Source organism: Saimiri boliviensis, chromosome 14, assembly GCF_048565385.1.
Source record: "Saimiri boliviensis isolate mSaiBol1 chromosome 14, mSaiBol1.pri, whole genome shotgun sequence".
Lineage (NCBI taxonomy): Eukaryota > Metazoa > Chordata > Mammalia > Primates > Cebidae > Saimiri > Saimiri boliviensis.
This window is the reverse complement of record NC_133462.1, coordinates 54,477,870-54,495,790: the sequence shown is the minus strand read 5'-3', so window position 1 is coordinate 54,495,790 and position 17,921 is coordinate 54,477,870. Positions and strand designations below refer to the sequence as shown.

General features: G+C 36.2%; 1 protein-coding gene across 3 annotated transcripts in view; it reads left to right on the top strand.

The window, feature by feature from the left end:
* Nucleotides 1-17,921, top strand: part of NEK7 (NIMA related kinase 7) — a 177,854-nt gene that overhangs the window by 111,321 nt on the left and 48,612 nt on the right. For all 3 annotated transcript variants that reach the window (XM_074385080.1, XM_039466547.2, XM_074385081.1), the window contains 2 exons: nucleotides 9,890-9,952; nucleotides 11,750-11,860. In XM_074385080.1, the coding sequence (XP_074241181.1) occupies nucleotides 9,890-9,952; nucleotides 11,750-11,860 (174 nt within the window). The remainder of the gene's footprint in view (nucleotides 1-9,889; nucleotides 9,953-11,749; nucleotides 11,861-17,921) is intronic.

Sequence of the window (17,921 nt, the reverse complement as noted above, 5' to 3'; positions counted from 1 at the left end):
CATAGAAGAGAGAAATGATAACTGTGAAGCTATTCTTAGCTTATTTATTGGGGAGCAGTGCCTTAAACCTTTGTAAGGAGAAATATATTTGCCTTTTAGACATACTGATTCTTGTGACGTATTACACTTCTACTGAACAGGGAAACCCAAGGTTCTTTCTTTTTAAAAAGTAATCTCTGCAGCTTAAAATAAAAAATTTAAAAATACTGCTGACCAATGGTTTTCCTTTTTGAAGAATGCTAACCCGACTCTTTAAAAAAACTCTAAAGAATCAGATATTGAATTTCCTCATGCAACTCGTTATTTGAAGGCTATATTACTTGTCTCAAGAACTGTATTACTATTCCCAGGTCCACTAGATTCCTTCTTGAATACTTTGGTTGAGTTCATAAGCTAAAGTATTAGTTTTATTATTCATTTCTCTGCTTATAAATTTTTAATGAGATATTGTCCAGAATTCTCAGCTTAGTTTTCAGGGCCCTTCCCTACTTTATGCCACTCCATTTACTTTACTTATTCAGAGCCTTTAACAAAGGATGTGCTCAACTCTGGCCACTTTCCTACAGGTTTGCCTGTTACCTGTATTGGAAAGAAGAGTGTGTTCTAAAGGCATGTTACTTGCTGGCAATTATAAAGGGATCTGAGACTCTACAGTATATGGCAACATTAACCAATCTTTTTTTTTTTTTTTTTTTTTTTTTTGAGACAGAGTTTCGCTCTTGTTACCCAGGCTGGAGTGCAATGGCGCGATCTCGGCTCACCGCAACCTCCGCCTCCTGGGTTCAGGCAATTCTCCTGCCTCAGCCTCCTGAGTAGCTGGGACTACAGGCACGCGCCACCACGCCCAGCTAGTTTTTTGTATTTTTAGTAGAGACGGGGTTTCACCATGTTGACCAGGATGGTCTCGATCTCTCGACCTCGTGATCCACCCGCCTCGGCCTCCCAAAGTGCTGGGATTACAGGCTTGAGCCACCGCGCCCGGCAACATTAACCAATCCATCTTTTGGAAGATTTACCTGTATCCCATCATGGTTCATTTGCAAAAAAATAAGATGGTGCCTTAACTAACAGAACAGTTTGAAATTCTCTGTACCAACTTTGCTTTTCTCTCTTGCCTCCTTCCTCAATGCTTCTATTCCTGATGATCATTGAATTCATTTCTCTAGTATTTATTGATCACCTAGTGTTTATTGGTCAGTGTGTAAGGGTTTTGGAAGATTAGGATAAAGATAATGGGATTCATGTGATTCTAGTGAGGGTACAACACAGACACCTCTAAAATAATGAGATAGGCACTATGATAGGAGCAGGCTTGAGGAGAACAGATGTGAGGAGGAGCTTAGGAAAGAGGCTTCACAGAGTTTGTGAGCTGGGTCTCAAAAATTAAGTTCTTTGTGTTGGAAGACTATCAAAAACTTGCTTTGATTTGGTATATGCAATTTCTATTTTACTATATTTTGCTCATTGATTAGAGCTATAGGATTAAAGTTGTTTTTTATTTTATCAATCTGATATAGTGTTATAGTAATGTAAATTTTGGATCTCACTATTTCTTAGTACTTAGACAGTTGTTACTCGCATTTTTAAATAATACATGAGGTATTTTGATCCTTTGTTCATTGATGCTTAATTTCTCTTTGTTTACCCTTAACTATGTTTCCAGATAACTATTAACTATTAACTATTTTACTATATTTATTATTTTACTATATTTACTATATATATTATTATTTTACTATATTTACTATATATTTAACTATAACTCTTAACTATTTTACTGTGTGGGAGACATTGTCAGAATATTTTTAGGAAGAAAAGCTAAAAAACATACTTTATGTATTTATACAAATAAACGTAAAGTGATAATATTGTACAGATTCACCTTTCTATTCAGGTGATCTCAAAAAGTCTTCCCCAAAGTATTCTTTGATGCTGAATGCTTTCCTTTTATTTACTTATGTTTGCTAGTTGCTTTAAAGCGTTTTTCAAGAAAATAACTTTTTAACTTGTATTAATAAGTTACTTTTTTACCCATGTTAATTTTAGATTTTAGATTCTGCATATTTTCATGAATCTAAATTAGATATAGAATTAGAAATTGGGATTAGATTATCTAATTCTAATTATAATCTAAATTAGATATATAATTAGAAATTAGGATTATATATGATCAGAAATTATGGACAATGATAGTGCTTCCATAATGCTAGAGTTCTTTTAACATATTCATAACCTCTGTGGCTCTATGTTCAGTCTCTTTTTCAGTGTTCAGTGTGATTAATAAATTTATCTCACAGCTTTTATGAACTTCCATCCTTTAATCTCTATACACGCCCTTTCAGTTTCCCAATTGTTATTTGAATGAATGAAAACTAAGCATTTGTAAGAACAATTCATAAATGACATTTTAAAAAATTATAGGATAATTTAGTAAATTAATGTTAGTTTTTACTTGTCAAGATGGAATAGGCTTTTATCTTAAAAATGAAAGCTTTTTATTTTTAATTACTGTACTTGCCATCTTATTTAAGCATTTCTAAACAACAAGAAACAGAACATTTTCAATTTTGTTGAATGTTGAACATTTTGGGGTTACAGTGAATCCTCCTCTATGGCATAAATGGATTACTAATGTTAAAGTGTTTAAATAGTAAAGTGGACATCACTGAAGTAATTTAGTCCTTTGTCCTTTTTTGATGTTCCAGAGTCTCTTTTCTTTTTCATCTTTTGGTACCTTAGGGTTATTAGTATGATAAAGCATATTTTGACTGTATAAGTTTATTTAAAAAATTTGTAATTATAAGCTCCTCTAGTGGCCATGCTACATGGATAAATATGACTGAAGCGACTGTTTATGTCAGGTGTCCCCAAACTACGGCCCGCGGGCCGCATGCGGCCCCCTGAGGCCATTTATCCGGCCCCCCGCCACACTTCAGGAAGGGGCACCTCTTTCATTGGTGGTCAGTGAGAGGAGCACGGCATGTGGCGGCCCTCCAACGGTCTGAGGGACAGTGAACTGGCCCCCTGTGTAAAAAGTTTGGGGATGCCTGGTTTATATTCTCTGTTGAAGATTTTTATTATGTTCATTTAATGTTTGTTGAAGATCTACTATATGGCAGACGCTGTACTTGACACTAGGGACAAAGTAATTAAATCCAACATGCTTGTGGGGGAAATAGACAAGCAAATAATTGTAGGCAAAAACCATACCGTGGTGTTAGAGACAAACTGGAGGAGAGCATTTTAGAGTGTGTAGCAAAGGCCTCTCTGAGGATGTGAAATTTAAGCTGAGGTGGAGGATAAGGAGTCAGTTACCTGAAGAGTAGTGATAGGAAGGTTCTAGCTATAGAGCCAGGCGCGGTACCTCACGCCTGTAATCCCAGCACTTTGGAAGGCTGAGGCGGGCAAGTCAGTAGGTCAAGAGATCCAGACTATCCTGGCCAACATGGTGACACCCCATCTCTACTAAAAAGACAAAAATTAGCCAGGCACGGTGACGCATACCTATAATCCCAGCTACTTGGGAGGCTGAGGCCGGAGAATCGCTTGAACCTGGGAGGCGGAGGCTGCAGTGAGCCGTGATCGAGCCACTGCACTCCAGCCTGGCGACCAAAAAAAAAAGCAAATAGAAAGGTTCTCAACAATGGGACTGATTTAAAGTATACTAAGAGCAAATCCTTGTGATCTTAGTGAATGGAGTGAGAGAGAGAAGTAGCATGGGGTTACAGAACTAGATGGGAATCAGATTTTTAAGAGTTTTGTTTGTAGGCTCTGGAGAGAGATTTATATGTAATTTACATGTTATATGTTGTTAAAAAGGTACGAATGGCCTAAAGGGATTTATACAAGTGAGTGATGAAGTCTGATTTTTTTTTTTTAGGATTGCATAGACCACTATTATTTGTGTAGAACATGTTATTGTATTCAGTAAACAATAACAATGTCAAATATTGCTGCTATTTAACAATATTAACAGTGAATAAGAATCATTATTCATCAGTTCGCTTTCCTACTCATATCTCTATAGAATCTGTTGCTTTAGTACCCACAGCACTCGTAAAACGTTCCTCTCCTGTCTTCTGTGACGCACCGCACCATCCTGCTTCTCCTACCTCTCTAAATGTCCTTTTTGAATTCCCCTCAATTGTTCCTCCTTTTTCTACTCCTTTGGTCATATTTCTCACAGTTAAGATAAAGATTTTTTTTTTTTTTTTTGCTTCTCCTATACCCATATTCTCACTCATGGCTTCCAGTGTACTTCTGTAGAGTGGTTCTTTAATCTGTAACCCCAGCCCTGACTAAGTTGTGTTGTGCTACAAGTTCTCACAAATCAGAATAAAATACTAATTTATAATAATTTTTCTAATTTTCTAATTTTAAGGAAATTGATTGAACAGAGCTTACTGATGGACTGAAAGTTAGACTAGTATATCCTGGCCTATGGGTTAAAAGGCATCCCTTCGGAAACAAAGGTTTTTTTCTAGTGATTCAGACAGATACCTAGCTTCATATCATCATTTGCCAGAGACGTAAGGAATTTGCAAGAAAGAAATTGAGCCCTGATCTTTTAACTTCTAGTTCAGACATGTTGATGCCTTAGGATGATCAAGGAGGTTGACAGAAACTGCATTATAAAACTAGGTGCAAAGTTTCTGGCTCTTCGTGGACTCACCTTGCTTAAATTCTGTTCTCTTCCCTACCCCAGCAGAAACCAGTGGAGACACCGGTTAGAATGCCTTTGGATTTAGACAGGGAAGGGCTAGTAGTAGAGGCTTTAATTACTTGGAGATTACTTGGTTCAGTGATTGTGATTTCTATATAGAGAGGCCACTGCCCTTCTGCTACAGATTTTCTAACCCTCTTACCCATCTTCTCCCCTTCAAATAAAAGAGATAGACTCTGAATGGGAAAGTCTTTGCCTACCAGTCAGCTGAGAAGAGAACCAGAAATTTGCAGGCTGATAGCAAAAATACTTCTTAAGTGGAGGAGAGATTTAGGGCTCCCTTTCTTCTTCTCTTCCCTACCAACAAAGGTTGAGGAATATCTGTGCAGCGACTGGACAACGTGAATACAGAGACAGAAGCATCATTATACTACTGGGTTCAGAGAGGCAAGAACAGTATGAATAACATCCAGGGTGAGATCAGAAGGAGAAGGAATGCAGACCTGGCTCATGGACGACAGAGCTAATTTTAGGGACTTGGTGCTGGTTATTTGTTCAGGCTCTGTAAGTTGGTGAGGGCCAGGAGGTATTTGGTTAACATTTCCATCTACGTAACATTTATTTAAAATGAGATATACTGGGTTTGTCAGACGTGGTTACTATATAAATTTAAGTACTTTTCTGCATTTTAAATGGTCTTCTAACAATTTGACATATGTCTTTTTAAGGGCATTTCTCTTAAGTTGCTTGAAGGATTCTGTTCTTAAAAAGGAACTCGAGTGTTAACCTTTTCAGTTTCATTAGCAATGAGTAATTTTGGCAGAATTTTAAGATGGCAAAAGAAAACCTTTAAAAGGATTCAGAGAATACCAAGAATTTATCTGTCATTATTTGCCTAACCACAGCTCATCTCTTGCTCTTACCAAGTATGAGTTTAACCTGAAGAAACTTTGGTAGAGCTGAATGAAAATGATGCCTCCTGAAGACTTGTTTGTACACATCGTGTGTAAGATATTCTTACAAAGTCCATATTTTCACCCAAGACATACTGCTTTTTCTTGCTCATAAAATCACCAGACAGCTTTGAATCTTTGTTTGGGAATGACTTAATCTAAATATTCAGTATTTCTTTTTTGTCTTGACTTGCTGGCTAAGAGAAAAAGAAAGATAAGGTACTTCTGAATTTCAAGTTAAATGTATTTGTAAATGTATTTGGCTCAGAATTTAGTTTTGCTTTAGATGTGCTAACAATGCTTATTTCTCCCTGTGTTCGAGGAGTGACTTTTGATATTATTGAAAATTCAGTTAAAAATAACGGTCAGTTGCATACTGTTAACAATAGCAAAGACCTGGAACCAACCCAAATGACCATCGACAATAAACTGGATAAAGAAAATGTGTCACATATACACCATGGAATACTATGCAGCCATAAAAAACGATGATTTCGTGTCCTTCATAGGGACATGGATGAATCTGGAAACCATCATTCTCAGAAAACTGACACAAGACCAGAAAATCAAACACCGCATAGTATCACTGATAGGTGTGTGTTGAACAATTAGAACACGTGGACACAGGAAGGGGAGCAGCACACACTGCAGTCGGTTGGGCGGGACTAGGGGAGGGACAGTGGGGCTGGGAGGAATACAATGGGGAAAAATACCAGATACAGGCGAGGAGGGGAGGAAGGCGGCAAGCCACGTTGCCATGTGTGTACCCATGCATGTACCCCAGAACCTAAAGTGCAATTCAAAAAAAAGAAAAAAAAAGTCAGTTTGTAATTGTAAATTAATTCTTATAACTTGACTTAAAGATTTTCTACGTAGCATGTTCCTGTCTTGATGTTTTATATCTCGTTATGGTGTCCTAAAACTCTTACACATACTATTCATTCTCATCTCACTCACCCTCTGTTGTTTTTTAAAAACATTGTTCCACATCATACAGACATTGATTATTGAAAGATTTTTTATATATATGTTTTATATATGTATTATATATATCTCCAAGTTTGTGAGTTTCTTCATTTTAATTACTGGTACTGTGTGGGCATTATTTTTTCTCTGTCTCCTAAAACAAACAAACAAAATGCGTGGAATTCCATCAAGATCTGGGACACAATTTTGTGCTTTCCCGCATATCTTTGAGTTATCTCAAATTCCTTGTAACTAGCATTTCCTGACAATGGCATCAGCATTCGTGATGTGTCAAAAGTCAGTTATTTCTCATGCCGTTTTGATTTGATAGTGCAAGTAGTCAGTGTGTGTGTGTTGCATACCTATAACATCAAGTTCAAATTTTTCGATTTCCATTAGTGTTTGTTTTATGGTTTAACATGTGATACAGTAATCCCTTTTGGGGAATGAATGGCATTTCTATGTGAAATTGCTAAATGTAAAGCTTATTCCTTTAACTCAAGAACTTTCAGTTTTACTTACTTTTATACTTTTATACATATATATTTTTTTTCCGGAGGGCATTACGCATTCCTGCTTATATCTATCAGTTAGTGAGAGCGCCACCAGCCAGCCATACTCACCCCCGTTAACGTTCTTACATCACTTGGTACAAGTAGCACTTACAAGCTGCATGTTAATTTTCCATGTTGCAGTATGCATTCTGCATCTGACACGGAGCATCTTAAAGGACTGCAGGATGGTTTTCTTATTTGTATCTGTAATAAAATGTGATGTAAGATGGCATTCAGCATGGATTTTTATATGTAGAAAGCGTGGACATTGACAGTTTCAGCTTGTCAGTACTCAGGATCACGTTATTCATATTAATCATTTATGTGTAGAGTAAAAGTATGATGCTCTTCGAGAGAATTTCAGCAAGGTTTTTTCTTCTTTCCATTAATGGAGTCGTATGGTTTGTTTTTTAATACTGATTTTTTTTTTTTAACCCGTGCTATTGGTGTCCATTTATATCTAACCTATTAGCCTATTTTGTCAAAGTTTGATGTATACAACAGTTTCATATGTGCCAAAACATCTCATTAGATAGTTTATGCAAACTGTGTGACAGTGATTTGCCACTCATAGTCCTTCCCTCCCCTCCCTTTCCTTTCCTTGCTGTTGTTGCATTGCACTCCATTCTGAAATCATGGTAGTTAACCTGAGTTCACTGTGGCTGACGTGGTTAGAATTACGGCTAATGAAGAAGAGCAGTTAGTATATTTAATATATGTACCAGCATACACAGTTCTTCTGTTACTTGGTTAAGTGGGAGAGACTTTGATGTAACCTAGCCTGCCTCTTTTTGTAAACCATTAACTAAGTAAGGCTTTATATTTTTTTCAAATCTTAACAATATGCAGTGCTCAACTATTTTACATTAAAAGTTGCAGAATGTAAATTTGATGTTTGAAGTTTTCATTAGAATTAGTAGAACCAAAATAGGAAACTATTTTGATATAATATTAGTGAAAAAGCATATATAAAATTTTATATACTGTTATTTTCACTATGTAAAAAGCACATGTATTTCACACAAAATGGAAGGGACTGAGCACAGCTAAAATTCTTTAAGGCAGTGAGTTTATGGTTTTTGTTTTATAATCTTATCTAATATCTTCATTTTTTTTAATTTAGAAGAAATCAGAGCTTCCTGTATCTTTGGATATTAAGAATGATACCTAGAAAAAGTTGCCTCTTAGAAGCTGTAATTATATACCCTTAATCTTTATTTACTTTTATGCATTAGGTATCTTTTGTTTCTGGCTGGCAGAATCCTATAATTATTTCAAAGTTCACCTCTGATGTTACCCCCTCCCTACATGAGAGGAATTCCTTCCGTAGGTTTTTAATACTACACTTTGCACACACATGTATTTTAATACTTATTAGATAGTTGCGTATGCATTAGACTTCGTAACAGCCTGGCTAATTGCAAAAATGCTGACTGTGGAGCCAGAACAACGTGGCTTCAAGTCCTAATTCTGTCCTTTACTAGTTTTATGATCATAAGCATATTATTTAATTTTTTTGAGCCTTAATCCTCATCTTGACATTGGGACCATTACTATCTATTTTATAAGATAAAATAGAAAGGAAGATGCAAGGAAGTTTAAAGCATCATATGTAAAGAGGCCAACCATCTCTGGTAGGTGTCTAATAACTACTTCTCTAATTAAAAAGACTTGGATTCTGTCACTCCTTTCACATTGTATCTTGTTTTCCTGGAATGTTGGCTGCCTGAATCGGGAAGACTTGATCAAGCTGATAACTAAAAATGTCATTAATTTTTTAATTTATTATGTAACCAGGGTTTTAATCAGCTTGCAGTATTGACTTAGTTTTGTGTGTGTGTGTGTGTGTGTGTGTGTGTGTGTGTGTGTGTGTGCAGTCTCTAAGATATTGTTTTTTAAATGTTATTTTCCACACACTTAGAACATTGAGAGATTTGTGTTTTCAGAGACACATGAAATATCTTTTTGATTGTATTATTTATTTTTATGTCTTTAACAGTAGTTAATATTTTTCAAACTTATTTTCATTATCTTTCCGCCAAGCTGCCTTTTTAGACATGTTTTCCTAATTACCTCCACCCACGAAATTTTAATACCATAAATACAGTATATCTGTTTATTTGCAGTACTGTATGTGTGTCTCTGCTTTATACTTAATAGAGTAAAATTTTGTCATCCTTCTCCTCAAAGGACCATTTTTCACCCCCTTGGAATGATACCACCCTTGTCAAGAATGCATACTTCAGACCTTGTGGAAGTGATCTGATGGAACAGATTAATGGTTCAGTGCTTGGGTTCTAGTTGGATAAGAATGAATTCCGCCTGCTCTGTTGATTAGCTGTGTGACCTTTTGTCAGTCTCTTAACTTTCTAAAGCTTCTCCTGTAAAATGGGAATGCTGCTATTATCCTCATAAGGTTGTGCAGTATATCTGGCATATATTAATCACCCAACATATATTAGCTATTACTTTATCATCTTAATAATCACAACTTTAATTTTGTTTATTGGAACTTAAGACCTACTGAGGGTTATCTAACTTCTCTTTATCCATTTTTAAATATTGACTGCCAAAAATGTAAGCATCATTGGTAACATAAGATGCCTATAGACCTCCATAATAACTAAAAGCTAATCAGAAAGAAAATTCCTTAGTGTACATATAATTACATGTAGAGTATTAAAAATGAATTTACATGATAGCTTGAACCATAGGTTATCATTTTATTAAATAATTCTGGGTTCTATTTTTAGATATTTGATTTAATGGATGCCAAAGCACGTGCTGATTGTATCAAAGAAATAGATCTTCTTAAGGTAAATAATGAACTGTTGACTATTTTGAACATAACTGGACATGGTGATAAAAGTGATTTACTAAAACATCACACTTAAACACAAAAAGATTTTTAAGACTTACGCTACATTGATTTCAGGTAATGTTATGTAAGGTTGAATCTCAGTATATTGAAGAATGTAATTATGTTTTGGATTTATTGTTAAACAGTGTAATCAAAACATTTGTTAAGATCAGCTTTTTTTTCTCATTTCAAACTAGGAAATAGATAAAATGGGCATAAAACATTGAAGAATTTTTTTTCTTGATCACCCCAACAAGACATATTCTAAAGGTTATAAATACAAATTAGTATTATCTCCCCATGTATTATATTGAGAATGTGGACTAATCCAAATGGTTCACATGCATCTTCTAATGTTTCAAAACCTTTTTCAGATTTAGAAAGAAAGCATATAAAGAGTATGCCAGGAATTAGCTTTTTAGTTTCTTATCCACTAAGAATATGACTGAGATTTCAGTTATTTTTGCACTGATTCTATGCTAGTGAAGTTTCTTTTGAGAAATGCTGTGGCTTATGTTGTATTTTTAGCTTTTAGCTAAGACTTGGTTGGTTTTTTATGCTGTCCATTTCTGTTAGTGCCTAAGATGAGCCAGATTTATGCAGAAAGGAAAAGAGTAAGGTCAAAATAAACTCTGTTTTCTGACTGCTTTGTTAATTGTAGTTATTTCCTGGCACATGAAATAGCTGGCTTAAATATATATAAACCTTTTCTGTAGAAATAGCATGTCATCCTAGGAAATTTACGGAGAAAACTTAAAGGAGAAAGTTACCCATACTTCCTACGTAATTTCTCCGAGGAACAATTCATCTTGTATTAATGTGTTTAAAGATTGAACAAGGGCCGTGTGCGGTGGCTCAAGCCTGTAATCCCAGCACTTTGGGAGGCCGAGGCGGGTGGATCATGAGGTCAAGAGATCGAGACCATCCTGGTCAACATGGTGAAACCCCGTCTCTACTAAAAATACAAAAAAAAAAAATTAGCTGGGCATGGTGGCGTGTGCCTGTAATCCCAGCTACTCAGGAGGCTGAGGCAGGAGAATTGCCTGAACCCAGGAGGCGGAGGTTGCGGTGAGCCGAGATCGTGCCATTGCACTCCAGCCTGGGTAACAAGAGCGAAACTCTGTCTCAAAAAAAAAAAAAAAAAAAAAAAAAAAAAGATTGAACAAAAAGATTGTAAATGAGTAGGGACTGATACATATATTTATACAGGGAAAAATCTTTCTTAGGGACGATTTTATGAATTGGCTCACATAAATAAGTCTTGTATACTTATATTATTTGATATAAAAGCAATAGTTAGATACAGCATAGTAGTTACCAACTGTGTTTTGTCCACCAGCTGGAGTTATTCTAGGACCAGCCGTAACTTCAAAGTAGGAGTAAAAAGGGATCTTTATCATTGAGTGTTACTAAATAAAAGTTCTCGTTTTGAAGGATCTAATTTTTAGCAGTTGGTGACCTAATTCTGTCATTTACTTCTTGCATCTGTTAATATGCTTATTGGGCATAGTGGTACTTTTAAATTAATATTTAAGTTTAAAATACATTATTCCTAATAAAGAATATTAAGATAAAATTAATTTATACCTGGGGTTTACTTTTAATAATTGTCATATTTGTTTCAAAATACTGTCATGTTAAGATTTCTGTAATTTAAAAAATGCAGTTAAGTTTGTTCTTAAGTTGCAAAACTGTAAGTGATTCTTGGGAATTTACAGTAAAAAAACTTCTGATGCCTTTTTTATTTTCTCAGCAACTCAACCATCCAAATGTAATAAAATATTATGCCTCATTCATTGAAGATAATGAACTAAACATAGTGTTGGAACTGGCAGATGCTGGCGACCTATCCAGAATGATAAAGGTAAGTTTTTTTTAAATGTTAATTTTTTTTTTTTTTTTTTTTTTTCCCTAATAGAATTGTCTGTTAAACTATACATAGGGATATTAGATGTTTTAAACTAAAGACCTCAATGCAAGGCTTATCTGGTAGATATGTAATAAATAGTAGATGGTTAGTGATCATAATTCTGAAACTGGTTTACTTGGTGATATTTACACTGGTCAGCTTAAAAATCTGAACACCCTAAAAGCAACTTGGAAAGAGGCCAAGATACTTGTCTTCTGTAAGTCAGGTTACATTTTTGCTGTTTGATTCTCTGAGCAGACCCTGCTTGATCCTGTGTCTCTGGACATGAGTAAAAGAGGTAGAAAGCAATTCTAGAGCAGCCTGACCTATTTCTGGGAGGGATCCGTCAAAGAAAGTGGGATTTGCAGTCAGACCTTGGATATCAACCCCTACCTTGGCCACAGAGAAGTTATTTAACTTTTTTTTTTTTTTTTTTTGAGACGGAGTTTCGCTCTCGTTACCCAGGCTGGAGTGCAATGGCGCGATCTCGGCTCACCGCAACCTCCGCCTCCTGGGTTCAGGCAATTCTCCTGCCTCAGCCTCCCGAGTAGCTTGGATTACAGGCCTATGCCACCATGCCCAGCTACTTTTTTGTATTTTTCAGTAGAGACGGGGTTTCACCATGTTGACCAGGATGGTCTCGATCTCTTGACCTTGTGATCCACCCGCCTCGGCCTCCCAAAGTGCTGGGATTACAGGCTTGAGCCACCGCGCCCGGCCCCAAGTTATTTAACTTTCTTTTCTAAGGGCGTATTAATTGGGTTTAAGTTCAGCTGCAATTAATAGAAACCCATAAGTAACAGTAGCTTGAAAACTTTGTCTTTGGGCCAGTTACTTCTCTGTGTCACATTTTCTAAAAAACACAATAATAATAGAACCTATTTCACGGGATTGCTGTAATGGTTGAATTAATATTTATTAAGAACTTAGAAGAATGCCTCACACATTGTAAGGCTGTGTAAATATAGCTGTTGCTGCCTTTATTATTGTTATTGTTCTTACTTCTGTGTCACGTAAAAGTTGGGCCAGTATGGTAGCTCTGCTCTATCAGAATTATTTTAGCAATCCAGCCTGTTTCTAGCTTATTAAGTCACACTAGGCTTGAAGGGACAAAGCGTACATTCAGGCTTTCTCTTAAAGCACATTCCTGAATGCTGCCTGCCACACAACATTTTCAGCTTCATTCCTTGGCCAGAATGTAGTCTCATGTACCTATCCAGCTCAAGGCAGGCTGGAAAATAAAGTCTTCATTCAGCCGACCACGCGTCTAGTTAAACTTCTATTACCATGGAAGACAAGTTGAACCATCTAGAAACAGAGAATAACTGAATGAGAAAAACAAAGGCTGTTTATTCTTCTTGCTGTAGCAAGGGAGTCAGCCAGTCATCACCGCATCCTGGCAGAGAATTAAAAGCAGGTAAAGGAATGAAAGGTTTATAGAGGGAAGAAAAGGGAAGCCTTTGGGTATGCCCTGATGGAAAGCTGCTGGCATGGAGAAGCCATAGACCAGCTGACTAGAAATAGGGCGTCTTTGTGATTGGTTAGAAGTTCATACTTGGCTTTCTCTGGTTGGTCCTGCTTAGAAGCAGTGACAGAATTAGGGAAGCTGTCAGTTATTAATCAATCGTTAGAGAAGTTACTGTTTAGCTTCCTAGATTGTCACTAGAGATAGCAATCTGGCTTTCTACAAGTCTAGATTACAGCATGCTGGCTTCCTGGGTTTACTGTAGATAAAGGCTGTTTTTCTGGGTAGATAGGCACAGATATAGATGGATGGATATGTGTACATACATTAGTACATACGTCTTTAAAAAGTATGTATGAACATACTACCTATTATAGTACTTAACCATCATCATAACACTGTATGACAGGTATTACTGACCCAATTTTATTTATATGGTCGTTCCTTTTTCTCCTTCATTCCCATCTCCCAGAAATAACCTCTAAATTTTATGTTCATATAACCTTCCCAACTTTACTTGCTATCTTTATACACACTTAAATATAAAAATCTATACTAATCATGCATTCTTTCTCAGACACAATTTATTTTATTTTTGCTTTGTTAATAATTGGATTGTTTTCATTTTTTATTCTTAGAAATCTCGAGTACAAAACCTTATATACATCAATACAACTATATCTATACATACTCTATTGTCTATTTATATTATATAGATTGATATAAATAATATCACTGAGTAAGAGTATGCACATTTTAAAACAGAGTAACTATTGCCAGATTATTTCCTTCAATAGTTAATACCAATTGGTAGCTTTTAAAAAAACAGCTCTATATTTTATTTTTTCATTTATGAGACATTTTACTCTGTGCCAGGTACATGGTTTATTGCTTTTTAGAATTCATTATCTACTGGGAGAAATAGGCATTTGACAAATACTAATACAAAACTACATACCTACCGTTGTAATAAGTTATATAAACAAAAGTGTGAGTTATTATGGAAAATTACAACAGGACATCTGAAACTACACTGGTGAATTCTGACAGCAGTTAAAGGATTTTAATCAGTGGTCCTATATAATCTTGACCTAGTTATTTAATCTTAATGATTGAGTCAGTTTCCACATCAATAAAATTGGATCAGTAATACTTGTCCTACAGGGTTATTATGATGGTTAAGTAATATAGTATGTTTGCATGTATACTTTTTAAAGACCTATGTACAAATGTATGTACACATACCCGTCTGTCTATCTGTGCCTGTATCCATATATGATATCTGATAAGTATTCATATTTTCTTTATTCCATTTAAACCTCTGATCACTGCTCTTCTTCTAGCCTCCTTGGATCACAGAAATCCACCTTTTTCTACTCTTTAAAGTTGACTTCATTCTTCCAGTTTTACAGAGTGAATAGAAGTCACCAGACAGGAGCACCCTCACTTCCCATGAGCAAACCTGATAGACCAACTTGTGTCTGTTACTGTTGCCCCTCCTTCTCTCCTGTTACCACACTCTTGTCAGATTGGAGGGATTGTTCTGTGCCCCTCCACCTGGGTTCTCTGTCCTTTTTCTGCCCATATTCTCAGAAATCTTAATTCCTATCATTATCTGCTCCCAGTCCTAGATCCACAACCATTATGCACTTCTGAGTTCCTTCTCTCATCATTTAAATATTCTCAGGTCACTGTTATTTTAAATATGTTTATATGTATACACGTGTACACATACCTGTCTCATATTCGCTCATTTATTCATTCAAGAAACTTATTTTCCAGCGACAAGTCAAATGCTAAAAGCAAGTACAATATATGATATGCCAGATGTTGATAAAATCGATGAAGAAAAATTAAAGAAAGGCAATAAGGAGTTTGGAGGAGGTGTGTTGCTATTTCATTTTATTTATTTATTTAATTTTTTTGAGATGAAGTCTTACTCTGTCGCCCAGGCTGGAGTGCAGTGGTGTGATCTCGGCTCACGGTAACCTCCGCCTCCCAGGTTCAAGCAATTCTCCTGTCTCTGCCTCCCCAGTAGCTGGGGTTACAGGCGCACACCACCACACCTAATTTTCTGTTTTCAATAGAGATGGGATTTCACCATAATGGTCAGGCTGATGTCAAATTCCTGACCTCAGGTGTTCACCTGCCTCAGCCTCCCAAAGTGCTCAAGTGAGCCACTGCACCTGGCCTTTGTGCTGCTGTTTTAAATAAGATGATCTCAGAAGATATGAAATCCTTTCACCCTCACCGCTGCCTGCCTTTTCCTTTAGTTACTACCGTAGTTCTTTTTCTTTCCTTCACAGACACTTACTCCTGACCCTCTTTCCAACCTACCACACACAATGGCTCTTCAAGGACCTCTCTCCTGAAAGCCAGAGGACTTTACCCAGCCTTCATTCTGCTTGATCTCTAGAAGTATTTGGCTCTGCTTTTCATACTCTTCTTTCCAAAATACTCCTCCACTGGCTTATTGAGTCCCACAGTCTCTTGATTTTCTTCCTACCTCTCTGGAGACTATCATTTTTCTTAACTGAGTCATTCTTTACTTCCTGGCCTTTAATGATGGAATTTTAAGTTTCAGTGCTGACTTTTTTTTTTTTTTTTTTTTTTTTTAAGTTCGTACTCACGTTATAGCTGACCTCATTTATACCTGTGGATTCAATTACTCTCACTCTTGTTGACTTCCAGTTTTTAATCTTTAGCATGGAGCTGTCTTTAAATTCTGACTCTATGTGGCAGAATATGTCTGTAAACAAATTCCTTATAGACTACCCGTCCTCCCATGTTCCCTAACTTGAGGCTTGGCACCAGCTTATCTAGTTGTGCACTCTGGAAACCAGGACTCTTGTTTGACATTTCACTCTCTCTTACCTCTTCTTTTCAATCTCACCAGATTCTATTTTTTCCAGTTTCCCCACCCGGCTCCCTTTCCATTGCTCTCCCTGTCACCCCTCTTTTGGAGAGAGCGAGAGCTTTTTAATTATCTCCCAGCATCCGGCACCCATTCCTTAAATCTGTTTCTCCATCAGTCTTTAAGACGGTAGAGGGGAGAGAAAAATGAAAAACCTCCTTTCAATAAAATATTTCTAGGGTTTCACCTTAAGAGTAAAGACTGAAATGTTTGATAAGATTGAGTAATCCTTGTGTGATGCAGAAGATAAGCTCCCTCAGAGAGGATCAGATTCTGTTTTATGTATTCCCCTATCCCAAGTGCCTAGAGCAGTGCCTGGCACAGAGCTTGTGCTCAGCATATATTTGCTGTAGAATCTAACCCGTTTTCCCTCTTGCTGTGGCACGTCGGCCTTTCATTTCCTTGAATGTGTTTTATTTTTTCCTTCCTCAGGGAATTCATGTATGCAGTTCCATCTGCCTGAGATGCTCTTCTTCTCCATTCTTGGCTGACTTTATTTCTGTTTGTACTTCAGTTCTTTCCTTAGATATCACTTCTTCAAGCATTTTTTTTTGACTCAGAGTATTTTATGGTATACGTGCTCTCAGAGTACTCTTCCTACAGAGCACTTAGTAATACAATCGTGTATTTACGTCTGTAATTATTTTATTGATGTTTGTATTTCCCATTAGACTTAATTTCTGTTGAGCACAGAGACCATGTTGGCTTTGCTTCCCTGGCTGTCTTCAGTTTCTGGGAAGCAGTAGCTGGTAGTACAGACTTCAGTCCATTTATAGTAAATCGATGTATAGAAGTTGGTTATTGTACCTCTGTTACACTTCTCTGTTCCAGGGCTCCGTACATAACATGAGTGGTTGTGTAACAGTCACAGTGATTTCTTCCTGCTGTATGCCCTGGTCTCATAGAGAGTTGCTGTGATATTCAGTGTATTTTTTTTTACAGGAGTGGGGTTGGGGAGTTAAGAAATTCTAAAATTGTTTTCTGAACATGCTTATTCTGTAAGCAGTTCTTTATAAAATAGATTGCAACAGGAAAAAAAAAATCATAGGAACTTACTTTGTGAAGGAACAGCACAGGGACTTAAAGCTTTATAAAGGACAGCAGTGAATGTTTGAATTGTAATGAACATGATTCATTTCTTTATAGTGAGTAATATTGTAAATCATTGTGCATCGCAACAATATATTTCACTATCTCAAGTCTTCAGCTTAATTGGGGTAGAAGAGGAAATATAGCTTCTGGTCTGTATTCCAGAAATGAACCTCTAGATAGCATTGCATCAAAGATTTTTACAAGTAAATAATTAATTGGTTCAGAGCAGGCTGACAAATATAATTAAGCAATTTATAGTTGAAATATTCAGTATTTCTCTAATTAGTGACAAAGGAATACCTGAGGCTGTGGTCAGATGAAATACTTCCCAGATGAGTTTTAGGATAAAAGAAAATCTAGAATTTTTCATCATAATTTCTTCATTATCAGTAATCAGAATTTTAAAGGAAAATTAACTCTTGTTACAAAACAGATTTCAGTTAAATTGTGCTGTATATGCCATATATTTTCTCTATTGTAGTTAAATCGGACACATAGATGTTCCATTTTGTAGTATACCTTATTATACTGTTTATTTCACTATT